Source organism: Anoplolepis gracilipes, chromosome 7, assembly GCF_047496725.1.
Source record: "Anoplolepis gracilipes chromosome 7, ASM4749672v1, whole genome shotgun sequence".
NCBI classification, from domain to species: domain Eukaryota; kingdom Metazoa; phylum Arthropoda; class Insecta; order Hymenoptera; family Formicidae; genus Anoplolepis; species Anoplolepis gracilipes.
Genome location: NC_132976.1, coordinates 9,377,669 through 9,399,052, shown reverse-complemented (window position 1 = coordinate 9,399,052; position 21,384 = coordinate 9,377,669). Strand labels below are relative to the sequence as shown.

General features: G+C 33.4%; 5 protein-coding genes across 5 annotated transcripts; 2 read left to right on the top strand and 3 right to left on the bottom strand.

The window, feature by feature from the left end:
- The first annotated feature begins 320 nt into the window (after positions 1–320).
- P5cs (Delta[1]-pyrroline-5-carboxylate synthase) lies at positions 321–12,243 on the top strand. The gene is made up of 6 exons (XM_072897113.1): positions 321–910; positions 4,433–4,781; positions 7,423–8,070; positions 9,437–10,254; positions 10,802–11,092; positions 11,344–12,243. Exons 1-6 carry the CDS (start codon positions 812–814, stop codon positions 11,509–11,511), a joined length of 2,373 nt encoding a protein of 790 aa, XP_072753214.1. The 5' UTR covers positions 321–811; the 3' UTR covers positions 11,512–12,243.
- Positions 12,244–12,892: 649 nt separating this feature from the next.
- On the bottom strand, positions 12,893–15,368 carry U4-u6-60k (U4-U6 small nuclear riboprotein factor 60K). Its single transcript, XM_072897121.1, has 4 exons — positions 14,430–15,368; positions 13,955–14,332; positions 13,661–13,874; positions 12,893–13,566 (listed from the first exon to the last, which is right to left on the bottom strand). Exons 1-4 carry the CDS (start codon positions 14,959–14,961, stop codon positions 13,113–13,115), a joined length of 1,578 nt encoding a protein of 525 aa, XP_072753222.1. The 5' UTR covers positions 14,962–15,368; the 3' UTR covers positions 12,893–13,112.
- Positions 15,369–16,329: 961 nt separating this feature from the next.
- On the bottom strand, positions 16,330–16,853 carry LOC140668259 (histone H2B). The gene has a single exon (XM_072897142.1). It carries the CDS (start codon positions 16,819–16,821, stop codon positions 16,450–16,452), a length of 372 nt encoding a protein of 123 aa, XP_072753243.1. The 5' UTR covers positions 16,822–16,853; the 3' UTR covers positions 16,330–16,449.
- Positions 16,854–17,750: 897 nt separating this feature from the next.
- Positions 17,751–18,348, top strand: LOC140668260 (histone H4). The gene has a single exon (XM_072897143.1). The coding sequence runs from the start codon at positions 17,816–17,818 to the stop codon at positions 18,125–18,127; it is 312 nt and encodes a 103-aa protein (XP_072753244.1). The 5' UTR covers positions 17,751–17,815; the 3' UTR covers positions 18,128–18,348.
- Positions 18,349–19,581: 1,233 nt separating this feature from the next.
- LOC140668258 (histone H3) lies at positions 19,582–20,127 on the bottom strand. Its single transcript, XM_072897141.1, has one exon. The coding sequence runs from the start codon at positions 20,090–20,092 to the stop codon at positions 19,682–19,684; it is 411 nt and encodes a 136-aa protein (XP_072753242.1). The 5' UTR covers positions 20,093–20,127; the 3' UTR covers positions 19,582–19,681.
- Positions 20,128–21,384: the final 1,257 nt, after the last annotated feature.

Below are 21,384 nucleotides of genomic sequence, written 5' to 3'. Positions count from 1 at the left end.
TCCCCGCTGACGTCGCAACGAAACGTCGAAAAGGAATGGGTACGTTATCAGCTAATGTGTTGTTTGTGTGATTTGCAATTTTTGATGTCAAAGTTCGCCAAACATTGGACTGCATCGCTTCTCAAAGGCGATTTTTGTGCATACATGCATGTGCGGACTTTGCGGACTAGCCTTGAAGGCTGTAACTGAGAAGTGGAAAACGATAAATTATAAGATCAGACGTAAGCTACGTCACTTGACTGCGTGAAGACTTGATCTCCGCGGAAGAGATTCCTCCCTCTGGTCTTCTCTCCCGATTTGCTCCGCTTCATCATTCCGTTTACTCGGAGTCTCTAATCTAACAGTGATAACGATGTCTTCCCAAGTGATTTCACGTACAAAACAGCAGTAGTGTGTCGTTGACCATCGCTACGGCCGCTCTATCTTGTTGTCAGTGACAAAGTACGAGATCAATTCCGTTCTCGCGTCTTGTGATTTATTTCCTTTTTTTATCGCTGCCTCCATTTCGATCCAACAAGAAGAATCGTCAATTCAATCACACTACTCGACGTTGCAATCAACATTTTTTTCTCCCGATTGGTGACTCGTGATATCTGTTTTCCGGGCGTATTGCTGCTTCGCGACAAATAAGTTTTCTCCCCGTGGGTGACCTGTTGAGAGATAACGTCTTTCGGAATAATCGAGAGTCGTAAAAAGGTCTCGATGAGCATCATCGGACAAGCGTGATATCGGACGCAAACGACAAGGCTTCCGGCAACTGGTAGACAGCTGATTAATCGTGCTCCCTATAGAAGATACTGGATACCGTGCCATGTATTCGATCTTGCTATTAGCGAGATCCGCCCGACAGGGGTATTTACCACGGAGATTGTCTTCATCATTTGCGAAACTGCATTTGCCGCAGCTAACAGTACGTATAAAGAGTATTATATATGTGAGTCTGTACTAATTATACATGTATTGTCGCACTTATTTGTCGTCGAAGCGACTATATGCAACATAACGTTGTAGGGGAATGCACGATCGGTCGTAAATCTGGAAATTTGTGATAGCGTCATTTTATGACTTTAGTTAACAAACTTCTTTACAGATTAATTATTAAAGTTTGTCAATTACTCGATGTATCCATCATCTTTCTTCCTAAGTTTATAAAGTATGCGACGCAATTTTGAAATAACTAAAACACGAATCGACGTGTAATTCCATTGCTTTATACTAACGAAACAAATATGCGACAGACAATTATCTGTTGACGAAACTTCATGGTATCTAATATAATTTGCGTAGTCGTCAAACGCGTATTGAAAGATCCAAACTTAATCGAAAAATAAATGATTCATAGATTGTACATATGATTTATGTACAGATGATTTGTAAAGAATACATTGTATCTGCACAGGAATCGATATGTCATACAAGTATATCCGAGTTAGACAGCTGATAATGCAACATACACCGCAGCGATAACAAGTATTGAATAAATTTTGATACATAGCTACCGAAATTAAATATTCAATTGGAGAGATGATATTTACAACTATAATATATATATATATATATATATATATATTTATTTATTTATTATATTATATTATATTAATATGTCTATTGAAATATAAATTTCATAAATATTAATAATAAATGTTTAAATAAAGATAACATTTATCAAATATTTGATGTAATGGCTTAGGTTTAATAATCAAACGCATAATATTATCTCTGTCGATTCGTTATAGACAATTCTTCCTGTATTGTTGTTGTGATAAAAATATTTTTCTGACCACAGTGTGATACGATTATAAAACTTCTGCAAAAGTTTGTGTGCTCACCAATTTCCGTAAATGGAATTGCGTATCGGCAAATGCACATGTGGAAAATTGCACTCTGCCGAGTTCTCTGTGCAGTCGGGAACTGATAAATAAAAATAGAACACATTTCTTCTCTCTTTCTCTCTCTTTTGGTATAAAGATAAGAGGGTACGATATGATTTACAACGCACAATCAGTGATCGTGCGATGAAACATCTCTGCTAAATGATTGCAAAAACCGAATAATCCGAAATTGTATTTGTTGCAAAAATGACGTTCTGTCTGGAAAATACATAAGCAATCTCGGTTGTCACCTTTTTTGCACATACTTATCAAGCATTCACGTTATCAACTGTATTCAGTTAGGGGGAGGTGGGACACATTGATACGATTTTTTTCATTAGCTAAAAAAATTACTTTGCACACAGTTTAAGATAAAAATAATAAGTTAAGTTTAAAGGCTTGTTATTCTTGTTACATATCCTGATTGAATTTTTGTTAAAACTGTTATAACATTTTTTCTTATTAATCTATAACAAAAATTCAATCAGGACATGTAAGAAGAATAAACTTCTTCGTCTTTAAACTTAACCTATTATTTTTATCTTAAACTGGCTGCAAAGTAATTTTTTTAACTTATCTGCAAAGTTATTTTCCTAGGCATGAGACACTTTGAAAAAGGCGTAGATACTTTAATTCTTGAGTGATTTTAACGTTAATATATTTAGAAATGAATTAAAATTATTAAAACAAGTTATATTTTATATATATATATATATATATAGCATTTATTTATATATTATTTATTTTGAAAATAAAAAGAAACATACATTTGGTTTTAATTGTTACTTTAATAATTAAAAATACAAAACAATTTAAATTATATCTTTAAAAACATAAAGTTTGAACATAAAATTTATAAAACATAAAATTTAAAAATAAAAATTTGAAAAATGAATTGAACATAAAAGTACCTTATTATCGTTTGATGTCAACAATTATATAGACAGTTTTTTAATCTTTAACAATGAACTGACTGGAACAACTTGACGAATCAATTTTTATTTTAGATTTTTTTTGTATTATTTTATTGTATTACACCACACGGGGCACATTGATACGTATCAAAGTGCCCCACAGTGCCATAAGTAATAAAAAACATATTTTCAGATGAAAATAAGATATAGGTTCAATTATAAGATATTAGCTCAAATATGTGACAAATTAGTAAAAGATATATTTTTTCTTATTTTTAATATAATTCTTGTTTGATATTAATCGAATTACTACGAAAAATTATATTTCAAACACTCTTAAAGAAATTTATGTCAGAGTACGCAAAACTTATCTTCACCTGTCACAACTCGAGCGATGATTCCTAGCGTACGAAAAATAATTATATGCTTTGTACATCCTAATGCCATTTAGGTATGAATAAATAAACTTTTTAGATATTTTTCAAACAAAGATATTACAACTGTATCAATGTACCCCACTTCCCCCTACAAAATAAATGATACGAATGGCAACACAGACAGATAATAAAGATTGATAGATATTTCTGATATTATTTTAATATATGTATGCATAACATTATTAAAATAACTTATTAAATTAAATATAAAATTACTTTTTGTGGCACAATCTATAAGAGAGATACGGGGAAAGAAATATGTCGATATATTGTCAATATATCTTAATTAAATCTTATCGTAAAAACTTTTAGATGAAAGAGAGAAAGAGATAGAGCGAGAGATCCAATAAATCTATCAAATATATCATCAATTTTTTAAAGAGACACAATTTTCCAATAAATTCCTTCAACATTCAATTAGTTCTTGAATTAATTAATTTGTGGTCGTAATATTGTAAAGGGTATAGATAAAGTGTCTAATATAAAATTTATTTTACATTTTATACCGATCTGTAAAAGTTTTATTAGATACAGACGATGAGAAAGAAAGAGGAGTTATATATTAGTAATATCGTAAAGTACAAAGCTACAATGATAAAACATGATAATTTTACGCTAAAATAGCAGTTGAAAAAAAAAATATACATTATTTATCTCGGTTGATATAAAACGATCGGAAAAGAAAGACCAGTTACAAAGAAGTAATATAATTTTAAATATTCTCTTACAGAACAACTCAGAATTCTGTTAAAGATTAACAGTATATATAAATATATTAAAAATAAATACGATTTACTTTCATAAACATGAGAGAGGAAAGACTTCGCTCCTTTCTCCTCCTCGCTCCAATACAGATATTAAATTCTACTAGCGTCTCCGTGCACCGTTATAACTCCATAACTTCTTGCAGAGATTTAAAAACTCTGCTTCAGTATTGCCGGATCCCTTTGCTCGAATGAATATTAAATGCGATAACACGGAATATGTTCATTTAATAAATATTTGTCAGATATATTTTAATATCTTAGATCTGTTATAAAATGTGTGAGAGAGAGAGAGAGAGAGAGAGAGAGAGAGAGAGAGAGAGAGAGAGAGAAAGAGAGAGAGAGAAAAAGATAAGTCGGTTCAAAGCTTTATCCTTTTTTTTTTTTTTTACTATTTTTCTCATTTTTTGCAACTTTTTTCTCTAACTTGTAAACAACTTTTCAAGATGGTTAAAGATGCGTCGCAAAGGAACGCGCGAAGAGAGCTGCAAACCTCGGACAGGCCACGCAGGCAACAGACGTTTACAGAGCGCACCGAATTACAGTACGCCCGTCGATTAGTTATCAAACTCGGCAGCGCTGTCATAACGAGGGAGGATGAGCACGGTCTGGCCCTCGGACGTCTCGCATCCATCGTGGAGCAGGTAGCCGAGTGTCAGATCGACGGACGCGAATGCATCATGGTGACCAGCGGTGCGGTTGCCTTCGGCAAGCAGAAGCTTACTCAGGAACTTCTAATGTCCATGTCAATGAGAGAAACCCTTAGTCCTGCGGATCACACACGGGAACACGCAGGTACGTCTTGTTTCTCTCATCTCATTCTCAACATTTTATTTACCTTAATCAATACCCTTATGCCTCGTCCGTGGAATTTGATAAAATTTAATTGCTTTCTTGCAGGTAAACATTGTCATTAGTAAATATATTATTAATAAATTTATAATAATTATTATATTATTATATATTATATTAATATTATTATATAATTATTATATTATTATATTAATTTTTATATTAATTGTATATATATATATATATATATATATATATATATACAATTTCCTCAAAATATCGAGGAACGTCATCATTTTTTGCAAGTTTCCAATTTTTGTTATTATATATGTTTGTAATTAAGCGTTAAATTAAAATTCTATTACAGTAAACTCTAGCTGAAATTAATTGAAGAATGTAGTTTTGATAATTTTTTAACTCCAAGAAGTTTAGTTTGCGAAAAGTGCCTTTTCTTCAATCGTTTATAACTCGGAAATTATTGATTCCTCGACATTTTCGCTGAGGAAAAGTCGACTCCAAATGATCTCAAGAATCTGCCATTAGCAGGTTTCTTACCAATTGCAGGACACCCTGTATATATATATATATATATATATATATATATATATATATATATAATAATTAATATTATATATAATTTCACTTTTAATTTTCTTTTAATTTTAAATAATAATATATTCCTTTATAAAAAGAATAATTAAAAGTAGATTTTATATATATCTTGCTTGAATAAGATTGGTTCAAGAAAGATCTTAATTTCTCCTACGTCTTTTCTTTCAATTTCATCGACAGTTTGACATGATTTTAAATCGTAATCGCGTGAGAACGCAATCTATCTAGGCGCTACAGTTTCCGGCGTTCAAAGACTATTGATCAGAAGTCCCAAATTCAACTTGACCTATTTCGTAAGTAATAAACCTTCCTTGGTTGCTTTACTCTCCTGGAAGATACGTCAGTGTTGAGCGCGATAATTGGCACAGTGTATTCCAGTAGTAATTTCGCATACTCTTCTTGTCTGTCCGTCTGTTTCAAATACAGTATCAAGAATGCGACGTACACTCGGTGGAGACGCACGCTTTAATTAATACCTTCATGCAATGGTAGAGGTAAGAGAACTTCGCATGTAAATACCATCTGAACGCAGCTGAACTACGATTAACATAATTGAAGCCGGAATATGATAATCTTGTAGCGAAGGGGATTAATTTGCGTCAATCCCCTTTGAGAGATTTCCGGTCGAATAACATTTCTGAATAGCGCTCTCATAATTCTAATTAAGACCGGATATATGCCACGTGCGGATCACGTATATAGAAATTATACCGCCGTGAATTTTAAAAATGCAGTAATTATCGATGTAATTTTCATTATAGGTTTAAAACACAATATCCAGTATGGAATAAAAAATATAAACTACACATGACTTTAACTATATATTACTATCAATATGGTTCGCCTATAATAGAAAGGGTCATTTTTTTATGTTTTATGATATGTAACGTTGTCATTATAAAGTAGGTTTCTCAAAGAGCAATATGTGATGACACACGCAGCATATATAATAATAGAGATTATTTAATATTAGACACACAATGCATTTTAATACATGTAACTTTAATGTTGGCATAGAAAAAGGTTGTTTTTCATTATTTATTTTCTTATAAAAATAAGAAATATTAATTTAAAAAAGAAAAAATGAGAAACGTAATAAAATGTTATTGTAAACAAGATGCGATACAAAGAATAAATTATTTGTATGTGGAAAAATATATTTGTGACAACATTTAATATAAATCGAATGGAATATTTTTTACGGTAACATTTAATATAAATCGACTTTATGACAATAATTTTCTCAGTTTTAACGAAATTTTCTCTTCACTGATATGATACGATAAAAGTTCTTTTTATTGGTATTGTTGTCAAAGCTATTCTTTACTAATGATTCATTAATGTAGTAAGATATTAATACTTTCATGAAAAAAAGAATAACAAATCATTCTCAGATTGCATATATTTTAATATTCATTCAGTTATTATTAAAACATTATTATTAAAACATATTTTAATATTCATTGTATATGTTTTATTCATTCAGTTATTAGATAAAAAATTAATTATAATTATTAAAAAAATGACATATGTGAAATATGTGTAAAATATAGCGTGTTGTCAAACCATTGAAGAGATACTTTTTTTTTTTTTAAATAAATGAAAAAGTCTGAATTCTGGGTTACAATCGATTGTTCGTAAATTTTTAACTCTATACAAGTAGCGGAACGTGTCAATGTTCTGACAGTAGCTCCGAATATCGTCTAGGCAACCTGCCAAGTCGACAATGTTCGGTCTGTCTATATGGATTGAACCAACAACTACCCGGCGACGAATTCCTACGGGATTCTATTTGTTCGAGAAATCATGTCGGGTATAGATCTTGCGATCAATGCGCGTGTCAGCAAACAATTCTCTTCAATCTACCTTATTCAATTGCTTATCGTTTGCTATTCTCTTGATGTCTCCTAGAAGTATCTTTAATATATATAATAAAGGTATCTTTAAATATATTCCAAAAATGACCTCCTTGTCGCGAGATTTCTGGCAAAGTATAATAAAGTATAACATTTACCTTTATACTGTATTCTAGGAACCATGCTGGAACCCAGAGCGGCCGCTGCGGTGGGTCAGTCGGGTCTCATGTCCCTCTACGACGCGATGTTCGCCCAGTATGGAGTTAAAATTGCCCAGGTGCTGGTGACCAAGCCTGACTTTTACAACGAGGAGACGCGCAAGAACCTCTTCAGCACGTTGAGCGAGCTGATCAGCCTGAACATCGTGCCGATCATCAACACCAACGATGCGGTGTCACCGCCGCCGGATATCGACGACGAAGTCGCCGGTGGTAGCGGCAGAAGAGGTATATCCATCAAGGACAACGATTCCCTGGCGGCGATGTTGGCAGCCGAGATCCAGGCGGATCTACTGGTTCTTATGACCGACGTCGATGGGATCTACAATCTGCCACCTTGGCAAGATGGTGCGAAGATGCTGCACACCTTCAGCTCCGATCATAGGAGTACCATCAAGTTTGGAGAGAAGTCGAAGGTTGGCACCGGTGGGATGAGCTCGAAGGTCAACGCCGCTCTCTGGGCGATGGATCGCGGTGTCGCGGTGGTCATCTGCAAGGGTACCCAGGAAAGAGCCATTAAAAGCATCATATCCGGCAGAAAAATTGGGACGTTTTTCACCCAGGCCGCCGGCTCGTCCACTCCCGTCGAGGTGATCGCTGAAAATGGTAACGCTTTAACTTTCAAATCCTCATATAATTTTTCGCGAAGATTGTGTAACATGTATAATACACACACACACACACACACACAGACATGAGATAATCTCCTTAATTACAAATTTCGGTGTTTTTTCGGTGTTGCGTAGTTTGTTGCCTGACTACAATCTCTGCGCGCTGTGTAATTTATGTTTATTAGTTTTACAGTTTAAGTTGAATGCGCTTTTATCTCCGTGATGATTTATCCGTAAATGCGCGGTAAGCTATTGAAATGCAATGTTGGCTGCATTCAGCGTATATAACTCTGGGATTAATGTAACTACTACGCCGAATACACATTATGCATATTGTTAATCCTTTTTCGGCGCTGAAAACTTTCATTTATTCGCTATATGTTTATTCCTAATGTAATAAAATATTATTATAACACGCGCCACATTTGAGATTTTATATACAGGGTGTTCCCGAGTTAAACGACCAAACTTGAAATATTAATTTAGGACCTCAAAATAAAAAAAAATTCCTCTGGACGTATGCTCGCAAACGCTTCGTTCAAGAGATATTGACTTCTTAAGTTACAGAACTCCATCAGGAATGAATAATGTCGAAATGTCTATGTTTTTGTTTTAAAAATAAAAGGTCATTAATAGGCTTTTGTTTTCTTACAAAGAAAACTCCTTCTCACTATGGTGGAGGTCCTTGACAATGGCTTAATATTCATTTTCCCAGACAATGGATTGGTCGTGCTGAGCCTGTAGCTTGGTCTCCACGTTCATCGGATTTAACACCATTAGATTTTTTTGGATGAGGTACTCTCAAGCACAAGGTATATGAAGTGCCTGTTAATGACCTTCAATCATTACAACGGAAGATAGTATAAGCGTGCGAACCAATTACGGACGCACAATGCCAGTTAGTCATTCATTCTCTCATCGATAGGTGCAACGCTTGTCTCCGAACTGGAGGCTATCATTTTGTACAAAATATTTAATAATAAAATTATGAAAAAACAATAAAGAGAATAAACCATTATTTCGACATTATTCATTCCTATAGTTCTGTAATTCAAGAAGTCAATATCTCTTAAACGAAGCGTTTGCGAGAATACTTTCAGAGGAATTTTTTTGAGGTTCTAAATTCATATTTCAATTTTGGCCGTTTAAACTCGGGAACGCCCTGTATAAAACAAAATCTTCATCATTAAACACAAGCAAGAGTAAATAAAAATATTATAAATAAATATTTAAATATCACTCTTGCAGATTATAAAAAGAAGACCAATCTATCTCGGAATTCCATTGTTAAACCATAATTTATTCTCTATCGTTGATAGCGGCTGGAAAATTGCATTCATAACTCGTGAATAAAATTGCAGCTCGCGTCGGCAGTAGAGTGTTGCAGGCGTTACGTCCAGAAGAACGTGCCGAATGTATAAAAACTCTGGCAGATCTGTTGGAGTCGAGACAGGCTAACATTCTCGCGGCGAACGCGATGGATATGGAAGAGGCGAGCAAGAAGAACCTGGCCAAAGCCCTGCTCTCGCGCCTTTCCCTGTCCTCGGCGAAGCTGAAATCCCTCAGTTCCGGTCTGCATCAGATCGCGGATGATTCATTGAACAACGTGGGTCGCGTAGTACGGAAAACAAAATTGGCCGAGGACCTGGAATTGCAACAGATTACGGTGCCCATCGGTGTGCTGCTGGTGATCTTCGAGTCTAGACCGGACAGTCTGCCCCAGGTGGCCGCTCTGGCCATGTCCAGTGCCAACGGGCTCCTTCTGAAAGGTGGCAAGGAGGCCGCTCATAGTAACAAGTACCTGATGACACTCGTGAAGGAGGCTCTCGCAAAATTTGACGCTTCCAACGCTATTTCGCTCGTGTCTACGAGGGAGGACGTGGGCGATCTTCTCTCGATGGAGAAGCACATTGATCTCATTATACCTCGCGGTAGCTCGGATCTCGTCCGCACGATCCAGGAGCAATCCAAACATATACCCGTACTGGGGCACGCCGAGGGTGTCTGTCATGTTTACGTTGACAAAGACGCGGATCTGGTGAAAGCCATGAAGATCATCAGGGACTCCAAGTGCGATTATCCAGCCGCGTGCAACGCGATGGAGACCTTGTTAATACACGAGGGTCTCATGAGCAGCAACTTCTTTAATGATGTATGCAGCATGCTGCACAAAGAAGAAGTAAGTTTTATATCACGATGATGATACTCGAAAGAGGAAAAAAAATGATAAATAATTACCTATTTCGGAACATTTAGTCTCTTAACTCTTAGTTTCTTTAAAAAAAATCTTTTTGATCGGATCAAAAGGATTAGTCGATAGTAACTCCGTAATTTAAAGGAGATTAAGAACTGAGGATAATGTTTTTTACTTCTTTCCTGTTTCCTGTCGTGCTGCTGCAACTTTGTGTTCGTAAGCAAAACTTTTGTCGCGAGACTTTCGCTGGGCTATCATAAAAAGAAAGTTAAGTCCGAGAAATATATATTGACTTTTTCGACAAAAAGCAGAAAAGATTAATGTTGTATGTCTCTCTCTTGTAAAATACGAGTAGAAAAAATGTTTACACGCGTTACGAATTTCAATGAATATATTAATGCATTCTATCAATTTATATTATATTTCATTCCAGTATTTTTTCATACAAATTACTTGTTCTTTCAATCAATACTCTTTTCTCGTCGTGACAATCAAAACTCTATGTCGCGTTTCACACAAATACACCTTTCAGGTGAAAATCAATTCCGGCCCAAAGATAAGGGAGTTATTGACTTTCGGTCCACCTGCTGCCAAAAGCATGCGAACCGAGTACGGCGCACTCGAATGCACCATAGAAGTAGTCTCTGACGTCGACGACGCTATCAACCACATTCATAAATATGGTAGCAATCATACAGATACCATTGTTACCGAAAACGTTTACACAGCCACGCACTTCCAAAGGGAGGTGGACAGTGCGTGTGTTTTCCACAATGCCAGCACTAGGTTTGCAGACGGCTACAGATTTGGTCTTGGAGCAGAGGTGAGATATTTTTTAATTATTAAGGAAATATTTATTGAAAAACAAAGAATTTTAATCGCATTATTTATCGTGAGATTTATCATGAGATCGTTTTATAATGTGAATCGTACAATGTTTCTAATATATGTTTTTACGGCATAAAAAAAAAAACAAAAAATTATTAATAAATAAAAAAATATAATGCATACCTTCTGCTCACGTATATAAGTTGCAAATTATATAATTTTTCACCTTCTTATATTTCTTTAAAGGTCGGTATTTCGACAACACGTATCCATGCACGTGGTCCCGTTGGAGTTGACGGATTATTAACAACCAAATGGATTTTGAAAGGAGATGGACATGCGGCTGCGGATTTTGCTGAAGGAGGCAGTCGAACCTGGCTTCATCAACCCTTACCTCTTACTGACTCGGCGTGACTCGATCGCTTCATTATTTCGAGATTGTTAGATAATAGGAAAAATAATTTTTTTAAGATTCTTTGTGGTCCCTCACGGTAGTCATGACATCGTATGAATTTTCTATTACGAAGAATGGCAAAATAAATTAGTTTCTTTTCTTTTTTTTAATTTATGCCGCTATAATAGATTGCTAAAGAATTAATAAATATCTATAAAAGTTAAACAACTGTTTATTATTTTATTGGAAGTAGATGCAAATTAAGTTATCAAATGCATTTGTTAAAATAATAATAAAGGAATCTTGGATATATTTTACCAATATTGTCGAAGCCCATAATTGTAAAAATAATAATTTTTAATATGTATATATGTGTAATAATTAATTTTTAAAATGTGTATATAAACAATTCTTATAATCCAAAAAAAACTTACGTAACTTCTCGACTCTGTCGAGAATAATTTAATCTATTTATAGCAAGAGGCCACAAGAGTTTTATGGAAAAAGTACATACATGATACATATCAAATGTCGGAAAATATAAACCAACATATGCATATGCATGATAGACTGTGACTAAATCAAATAAACGATAGTTTTATCCGATTACTATCGATACATGTGTCGAGTTAAAATGGAAATTTTAATTATGTCGGTATAACTTACAGAAAAATATATGACAAGAAAAATGTAACGCACAGAATGGAAATATGTACCTAATTATAATATCATTTAAAATATAAATATAATTATATATCTTTTAGGATTATAAACCTTAAACTTGTTCTTCTTTCCTGATATTAATAAGTTATAGCATGTTCTAAATTATTATATATTATCATATTTCTTTAAAGAATATGTTATACTTTATTTTTATAAGTAAACATATTTTGTATTCTAATATCAAGAGTGCAATTTAAAAATGAAGAAGAGATAAATTACATTTCCCAAAGAGAAATTCTGTCAGTGTAACGGTGTAAGATCTATAACAAAAGTTTTAAAGGATATTGTTCTAGAATTTCATTGAAAGTTTGTTAATAGCATAAGAGTATCTTATCCTCTTAGATTTTGCGCAAGCTCTTTCGGTTCTCGTCTTGAAATGTACTCGACAAACCTCGATACGAGAGTTTGAAATCTGTAGTTAACATGTTCGTGACTGTCGAGAACAGTATAAACATCGACGGTGAGCCTATTGAACGGGCAACTGCCCTAGTTATAAATAACGTTAAAAGTTTATATGCGATTATAAGACCTATTTCACGGAACACATATTTTTAAAATGCGCAGTACGAGCGTTAATAATATTTTCGATTGTCATTATAAATAGTTGCACATTTAAAAGTGAAAATTATGTTTCTTTGACATAAGTTATATTATTATTACTGTTTTGGAAAAAAATAATTTTTATTAAATTAATTTTTATTAATTTATCATTGTACAAAATTGTATGATTACACAATGAATCCAAAGTGATTTCTACAAAATCGCTATAATTAAATAAAATTTTATCGTGTTTTGCACAAGTATATTACACACTTCGTTACATTATATAAATGCTGAAGAAGGTAGATTTTTATAATATACCCGACATAGAGTCTTAGAGAATATTTCTTTAGTCAATTTATTCTGGAGCCCATAATTTAAAAGTTCTGTCGTATGAGCTGGTCGCGATAAATTTGTGATCGGGGGACACATCGACGGACATAACTTTTCCGTCGTGACCTGGTAGCACCTTGAGCGGCTGCCACGTCTTATTGGACCAGATTTTGGCTGTGTTGTCGTAAGACGCGGTAACTAAATATTGTCCTTCTATTCTCTGATATTTCACATCGGATAACAAGTTAGTATGCGCCGGTATCGTGTATATGCAGGTCCTCTTTCGCAAATCCCATATCTTGCAAGTGTTATCCTCACTCGCTGTCGCTATATGAAAACCATTCGACGAAAAATCGACACCAAAGATGGATGTTAGATGACCCTCCATGAACATTATGCATCTACCAGTACGCAAATCCCATACTCTGCCGAAAGAATCGTGACTGCCTGTAGCGCAAACACTTCCATCGCACTGAAAACTGAGTAAGAAAAAATATACAATAAAAATATATAATAAAGATCGACTGACAAACAATAAAAATCAGTTAAGCCAATCATATAAAAGAAATATACCTAATACAATGTACAGCTCTAGAGTGACCTTCTTGATGAAGAACTTCTGCTTGCTGCTCTAAATCCCACAATCGCCAAGATGCGTCGTAACAACACGTGCCAAGAAATCGTCCAGACGGATGAAATGCTATCCTGGAAACTCTATTAGGTTCGTGTCCTTCTACTTCCGCCAGAGGTTCTTCGCCAGTGCCGCCACTCCACAGTTTTACAGTACCTAATTGTAATATTTACGTCAATAAGATGTCTTTCTTATCTCATAATCGTGCGTATATAATTTTATAACAATATACAGACCATCTGATGCACAAGATGCCAGCACGCAAGTCTGTCCTGTGTTATCACCTATCACATCTTCGGTTATCGTAGCTTTTGGATGAAAAACAATACAGCCAACATTACAAGCATGTCCTTTTAAAGTACGCAACAAAGTACAGTCAGGTACAGACCATAACTTGCATAAGCCTGACCATGATGCTGTAGCAAGAATCTTTGAATTAGGGCTAAACTGACAAAAGGAAATTGGCCTAGTGTCCCCGATTTGAGAGCAATAAATGCTTAATGCTTGCAACTTTTTCAAAAGTTCTTGTCTCTTTGCTGTACGAGTCGCAGTTGGTAATTCTAAATCTTGTCTCGCCTCACTCAACCGCATCTTTGCTCTGGGCAATGAATATGCTGTAAATATATATAAATTATATAATATTTGCAATATCTATAAGTAATACAAGTTTATATATTTCCATTGTTTACAGAGAATTAAATCAAGACTTACTTGCTATCCATGATCGTGCAATTCTCAAAGCTTCTGGACCCTCATGATACCAAGTTGTCTCGGTATCTTTTTCAACTGTATGAAGCGATTTCTCTTCTTCCTCGTGCTTCTTTTTTATAGCATCCTCACCTACACTGGCTAACAATTCTCTCAATCTTGTTCTTCTGTCTGCAGGGCCTTCGCCAAAGAGGCAAATGGGTTCGCCCAATTGTCTCAGATGTTTCTTCACCTCGGAATCGTCTGTGGAGACATTAATCTGTCTAGCCTTCTTCCTACGTTCGAATTCTTCCAATAATGCCTGGCGATCCTTGGACATTTCATCCTCGAGTTCCATGTACTCGTTTGAGATGTGTACATTGCCAGCCAAGTTGGAATTGGCAATTTCATTCGCATTTGTGACATCCTTCTCCTCGTCTGCAGTTTCAGCAGCAATCTGCAAAGCTGCAAGACGTGCACGTTCGGCCTCCTCCAGCGAGCCATAATGAACGGTCTTCTGTTTCTTCACGTAAACCAGATCCTCGTCGTCGGACATTTTACGAGGTTAAGGGTAGCCTACGATCTTTCCAATTTTATTCAGGTATTAATATATTATACGAATTAAATAGTAAAATTAAGATTTTGATTTTTTATGAGCGATGCAAAAGAAATCAGCTGATTTTATATTCTTGACAGATATAAAACACAATTATGTACTAAACGTGGAAACATAACCTCTGAGGCACATATATCTTATTCATATTATACGCTGGTAATACTTTATATACACGTATTATCGAAATTTCATCACTTAAAGCCGTGACTATATTTACAGTATTTACACTTGGTTTATAAAATTGTTTCACATAATTCCTTTGAAAAATATATACATGGAATACACATCACTGTCATCCCGCTATTTATACTGAAATATCGAACGATTTGTATCGAAGGCACATTCGTTTATGAACCGGCAACCAGCAACCGGCAATCATCTTATAAATGAATATATTTAAAAAATAATATAGAAATATTGACAGAAAGTAATATTAAAATTATTTCATCAATGCATTGAAAAGTTATAAACGGAATAAAATATCAATGTTCTGCTTTTAAATTATGAAATGTATATGCGTGTTTCAAATCAAACATTCTTTATTTATTTTTACCTTGCATAAAATATTGAGAATATCACAAATTGCTATATAATTTTTTTAATTACAAAGATACACGATTTTTTTATTACAAAAATTTATTATAAATAGAAACCGATTTGGCTTACATAGATCTAAACTCAAATCATATAAAATTCTAATAGTCGAACAAACTAAATAATTAAATTTCTTTATTTAATTTTTATTTTAATTTAACATTGAGATCGCAAACATTTTTTAACTGATCTTAAAAAAATGTTATCCCTAACATAATTAATTTTTTTTAAATTTACTCGTTCTTTCACAAATCAATATCAATTATAATTCTTAAATAAAATAATACTTTTATTTAAAAACGTTTTTAAAGTATAAAATTTCTTTATCCTCTCAATAAAATATAAATTTTATTATAATTTTAATTCTAATAATTGAACAAAAATTATATAAAATTCTACAGGGTCTTATCGTCCCATAATTACATTTAAGTATCTTTACGCAAAATTAATCGCGTTTACTTCAAATAAAAAATTTCTAAATGATTTAAGTTTTTTAAACATTTATATTATTCACTTTTATATTTATTCTCTTATAGTATTTAAGACAATGTTTTTTTACCAAATTAGTCTTTTATATTTATAATTTATATAGATAAATGAAAATTACCATTTAAATAGTAAAGAACTCAAAATATATCAAAATGTTAGAAGAAAATAAAATATTGGAAAAATTGTAATTTTTAATTTATATTAGCAATAAGTTAACAAATTAAACAACCATTGTTTGCAAATATTGTAGGCAAAATTTAATTAAAACAATTTTCATAATACGATACGAGAACTCTCAACATTATATTATTGTTGGCCCTGAAAAGGGCCGTTGTTGTAATTTGTTCACTTTGAACTGGTGTACTTGGTCACCGCTTTTGTTCCTTCACTGACAGCGTGCTTCGCCAACTCGCCGGGCAGAAGGAGCCTCACAGCAGTTTGGATTTCACGAGATGTAATTGTGGAACGCTTGTTGTAATGAGCCAATCGCGACGCTTCGGCTGCGATGCGCTCAAAGACATCATTAACGAAACTGTTCATGATGCTCATAGCCTTGCTGGAGATTCCGGTGTCAGGGTGAACCTGCTTTAACACCTTGTAGATGTAGATAGCATAACTCTCCTTCCTCTTCCTTTTCTTCTTCTTATCGGTTTTACTGATGTTCTTCTGCGCCTTTCCGGCCTTTTTCACCGCTTTACCGCTAGCTTTCGGTGGCATGATGAAGTTCTCGTACGTCTGTATCGAAACAAACTCGGAGACCGAATGATTTCCTGCAGCCTTCGACGCGCGTTTATATAGTGCCAAGCGATAGCACAGGCGCACCAATCAGGTACGAGCAGCACTCAACTCCTGCTTCGCTGCAGTACTATTGGTCGATGCTTCTGCCACCAAGTGAGATGCACCTCGTATCGCTATAAAATTTTTTCTCTAGTAGAATTATAGAGAATATTTTATAATTGCATTTATTTAATGCTTTATAATAAGAGTAAAATTTTATCTCATTATTATATAATAGATATCGAGCAGTATAATTATTAAATATTTTGGAGATTCTATGAGAAAAAATACTAATATCATTATTTATACACAATTAATGCAACGTTGGTTAATGTAATTAACTAAATTTATGCAACATCCTTGTTTATTCAATTTATTACGCAGGAACAGCTTCAAAAAGCTTTAGGGAAACTCAAACTTATGAATAAACATAGTAATAACTCGGCGTATTGCATACTGTATAAAATACATTCTATGTCTTAGATATTACCAAGTTATTTTCCATATTCTATTTTTTCACTATACTTTGCAATGCTTATCGAAATCAAATATAAACATATATACTTTTTATTTAAGCTTATTGTTAGTGAATTGATTGTTAGGGGTTTTCCTTTTTACTCTTTTCTTCCTTTCCATAAAATAAATAGCTTTAGCAATTTTTTGATTAATAAATAGATAACGTCTTTATATGTACGTTGGCAATTTATTTCATATCGATTGACTGAAATATTGCATATAAAAAATAATTCTTTATCATCTAGTATATGTAACGTGTACGTTAGCCAAGAAACAAGGGGCCTGCTCTGATTGGTCAGTGTCGACGTGGTGGGGAGAAGTTGGATCCGGCCGGTATAAAAGGATGCTCCGCCAGGCATATAGCGTCATTCGATCTGTTTTCTCGTTTGTAGACGCTGATCGTATATAGAAGCTCAAGATGACTGGTCGCGGTAAGGGAGGAAAGGGATTGGGAAAAGGAGGAGCGAAGCGACATAGGAAGGTTCTTCGTGATAACATCCAGGGTATTACCAAGCCGGCCATCCGTCGTCTGGCGCGACGTGGCGGTGTCAAGCGTATTTCCGGCTTGATTTACGAAGAAACCCGCGGTGTGTTGAAGGTGTTCCTTGAAAACGTCATCCGCGATGCTGTCACCTACACCGAGCACGCCAAAAGGAAGACCGTAACTGCCATGGATGTCGTATACGCCCTGAAACGTCAAGGCAGAACTCTGTACGGTTTTGGCGGTTAAGAACTGTGGATTTTCTACAAATATCAAATCGGCCCTTTTCAGGGCCACAAATGAATCAAACGTTTGGTTTAACTTTTGTTTGCTATATATTCTTCCCATTAAAATAAAACAAAATCCTACTATGTATTAAAATTATTATACAAAAATTAATGTCAAAACATTTTATTTAAATATACATACAATACTAAAAAAGAACTATTCAACGGAGATTATATTCAACATTTCAATTCATTCATGAATATTTGCATGTCCAATCAAATTTACAATTTATCTAAAGACGGTGTTTGTCAATCTAACAAAATGTAAAATGTATTTGAACAGTTAATATACAATGAAAAAATAATCTTTACTTTGAAATTAAATTTTATGCTTTTAATAAAGCATAAATAATATCCTGTTTTGTATATATTTAAATCAAAATTTATTCTATTTTTCTTCTCCCAAAGTAGCTATTGCTAAAAATATATTAACTTTACAAAAACCAATTTTGAATTTACAAGTAATTAAACGGTAAATGCATGTAACATGCAATTTTATAATACATTTGAAATTAATCTAAATACACTCGTGCAAAGTCGATAAAACGGATGAAATATTTCGTATGAGTGAATGACATAATCCAAATAGAATAATGATTAAAAATTTAGATTAAAGCTTTATAGGTTATAAAAGTTAGAAGCGAATGACATTACAGATAAAACAGTTTATAGTCAATTAATGATACGATGTGTTGTTGAGTTATTGTACAAACGAATATTTAAATAAATTAAGTCAAACTCTAGTATTCATGCATATCAAATGAGAAGGCATTACTTGAGAGCTTATTAAACTTTAGTCGTTAATTGATTACTTTTATTTTCAAAACTTCTTTCGAATTTGAATCATGCGTATTATATATGAATAACTAAATCTCAATTTAAATTGAAATCAATTATGCTTTGCATCGACTTTGTTTTTTACTGTTACGTTTTAATAAATTTATTAAGAGATTACAAATCAATATAGAATTTTAATATGTAATATGAATATAAGCCAATGTCTTTTTATAATATAATCAGTATTATAACTTTATAAAGTGTACGTTAAAAATTGTATGTTTCTCCAAAGTATCAAAGACAGTAAAGAACAAAAAAATCGTTATATTCATGACATCTCATTTGCGTTGAAATTTTTTCAAATAAAATATTAACTATCTAAAAAAATGTATCAATAGTTTTATATTTGAAAATAATCTTTGTGTTAAAATCGATTTTAGAGTTGAATTTAATATTTTGAAAAAGTAAACGAAAGACTAAATCAGAAACGTACTTTACACTGTTTTAATTTGTGAAAATAACGAAATTTGCATGTAATGTTTCTAGCTTTCTTAAATTTTATACTAGATTTAATAATTCATAAAAAATACAAGATTCTATCACTTAAAAAGCTAAAATTAATAATAAAATATGAAATAAACATTTATAGGATGTAGGGAAAAAACGTTTGCGAAACTGAGAAAATCCTTCGAATAATTAATTGGTGGCCCTAAAAAGGGCCGGTGGTATTTTAAGAGGTTTAAGCACGTTCTCCACGAATACGACGAGCCAATTGGATATCTTTAGGCATGATGGTGACTCGCTTGGCGTGAATAGCGCACAGGTTAGTGTCTTCAAACAGACCGACGAGGTATGCCTCGCTAGCCTCCTGCAACGCCATAACGGCCGAGCTTTGGAAACGGAGATCAGTTTTGAAGTCTTGTGCGATCTCACGAACAAGACGCTGGAACGGCAATTTACGGATCAACAGTTCAGTGCTCTTCTGATAGCGACGAATCTCACGAAGAGCTACAGTACCAGGCCTGTAACGATGAGGCTTCTTTACGCCACCTGTAGCGGGCGCGCTTTTGCGAGCCGCTTTGGTCGCCAATTGCTTTCGCGGTGCTTTACCACCGGTAGATTTACGAGCAGTCTGCTTTGTACGAGCCATTATGCGAACTCAGAGGTACGTAGTATCAGCACGATGGTCAACAGAAATGTGCTCGCCGTTCAGTTTTCGCCGGCTTTTATAGACCCAGCATGCAGACTACTCGACGGTGATTGGTTGCAGCTCCGGTGGTGGGGAGAAACGAACGCAGCGCTCTACGAGCTCGGTCAGTGGTGAGCACGAGCATGCTGTTTCATTACATGCTACGTACTTCGAGAAAGAGTATCCTTTACATAGAATACGAGATATAAAAAATGTTTTCCTATGTTATCTTCTACATATAAGAATGATTGAAAATTATTATAAATATAAATTAAAGAAGTTTGCTTTAAAGATACAAATATGAAAAAAGGATAGTATAGTTTAATTTATGTAATATATATTTACTTGCAATCTCTTTATACTTATTAAAACCCTCTAACAACAAAAAAGTTGATATGAGGAGTAATTGATTTCAAGTTAAAATTAGAATTTGTTTGAATATTGAGTTATTCGTATATAATACACATGATTCAAATTCGAAGAAGTTTCGAAGATAAAAGCTATCAAATATTTTATGTGGTAAAGTTTCAGTCAATAAGTTCTCAAGTAATGTCTTGTCATTTGATATATGTGGATACTAGAGTTTGATTCAAATTGTTTAAATATTCATTCATGTACAATGCTACATAAACTAGTTTCTCAAAGTTGAATATAACTATATAATGTTCAACATTTATAAAAACATTAATTATAGTTTCAGTATTAGAGATACATAAATTAGATATCAGAAGCAAATGTCATATTTAATGTCAAACGTCAAATGTCATGTATCTAAAATCATGTTTTCTAATAACTCTGTACGAGTGTAAAATATTTATCTAAATTAATCTATTGTACAGACTGTGCAACAAAATGTTTTATTTTATTTTCTTACGGATATTAGAATATATATTTATTATTGATAGTCATGTTAATGCGTTTTAAGTTATTTTCTAATAGTTATATAATCAAGTGTTATTCATCCATTAAAATGTACTTTTAAATATACATTTTTTTAATATTGCGAAATATAATGCATACTGCATCTTTGTTAAAAGACATTGGTCAATTTTATTTTCCATAAATTAACCAATTAAATGGTAATTAGAAAAAAATAATAATCCTTTACAATATCTTTATCGTCGGAAGAAAATATCGATCAATATGTTATTTCTTATTTAGAGGCTAAATACTATTAAAGTATACTTTTAAATGCATGTTTTTTCGAGAGATTATAAATAATTCCCATTATTAAAGTATTAAAAGTCACTCTT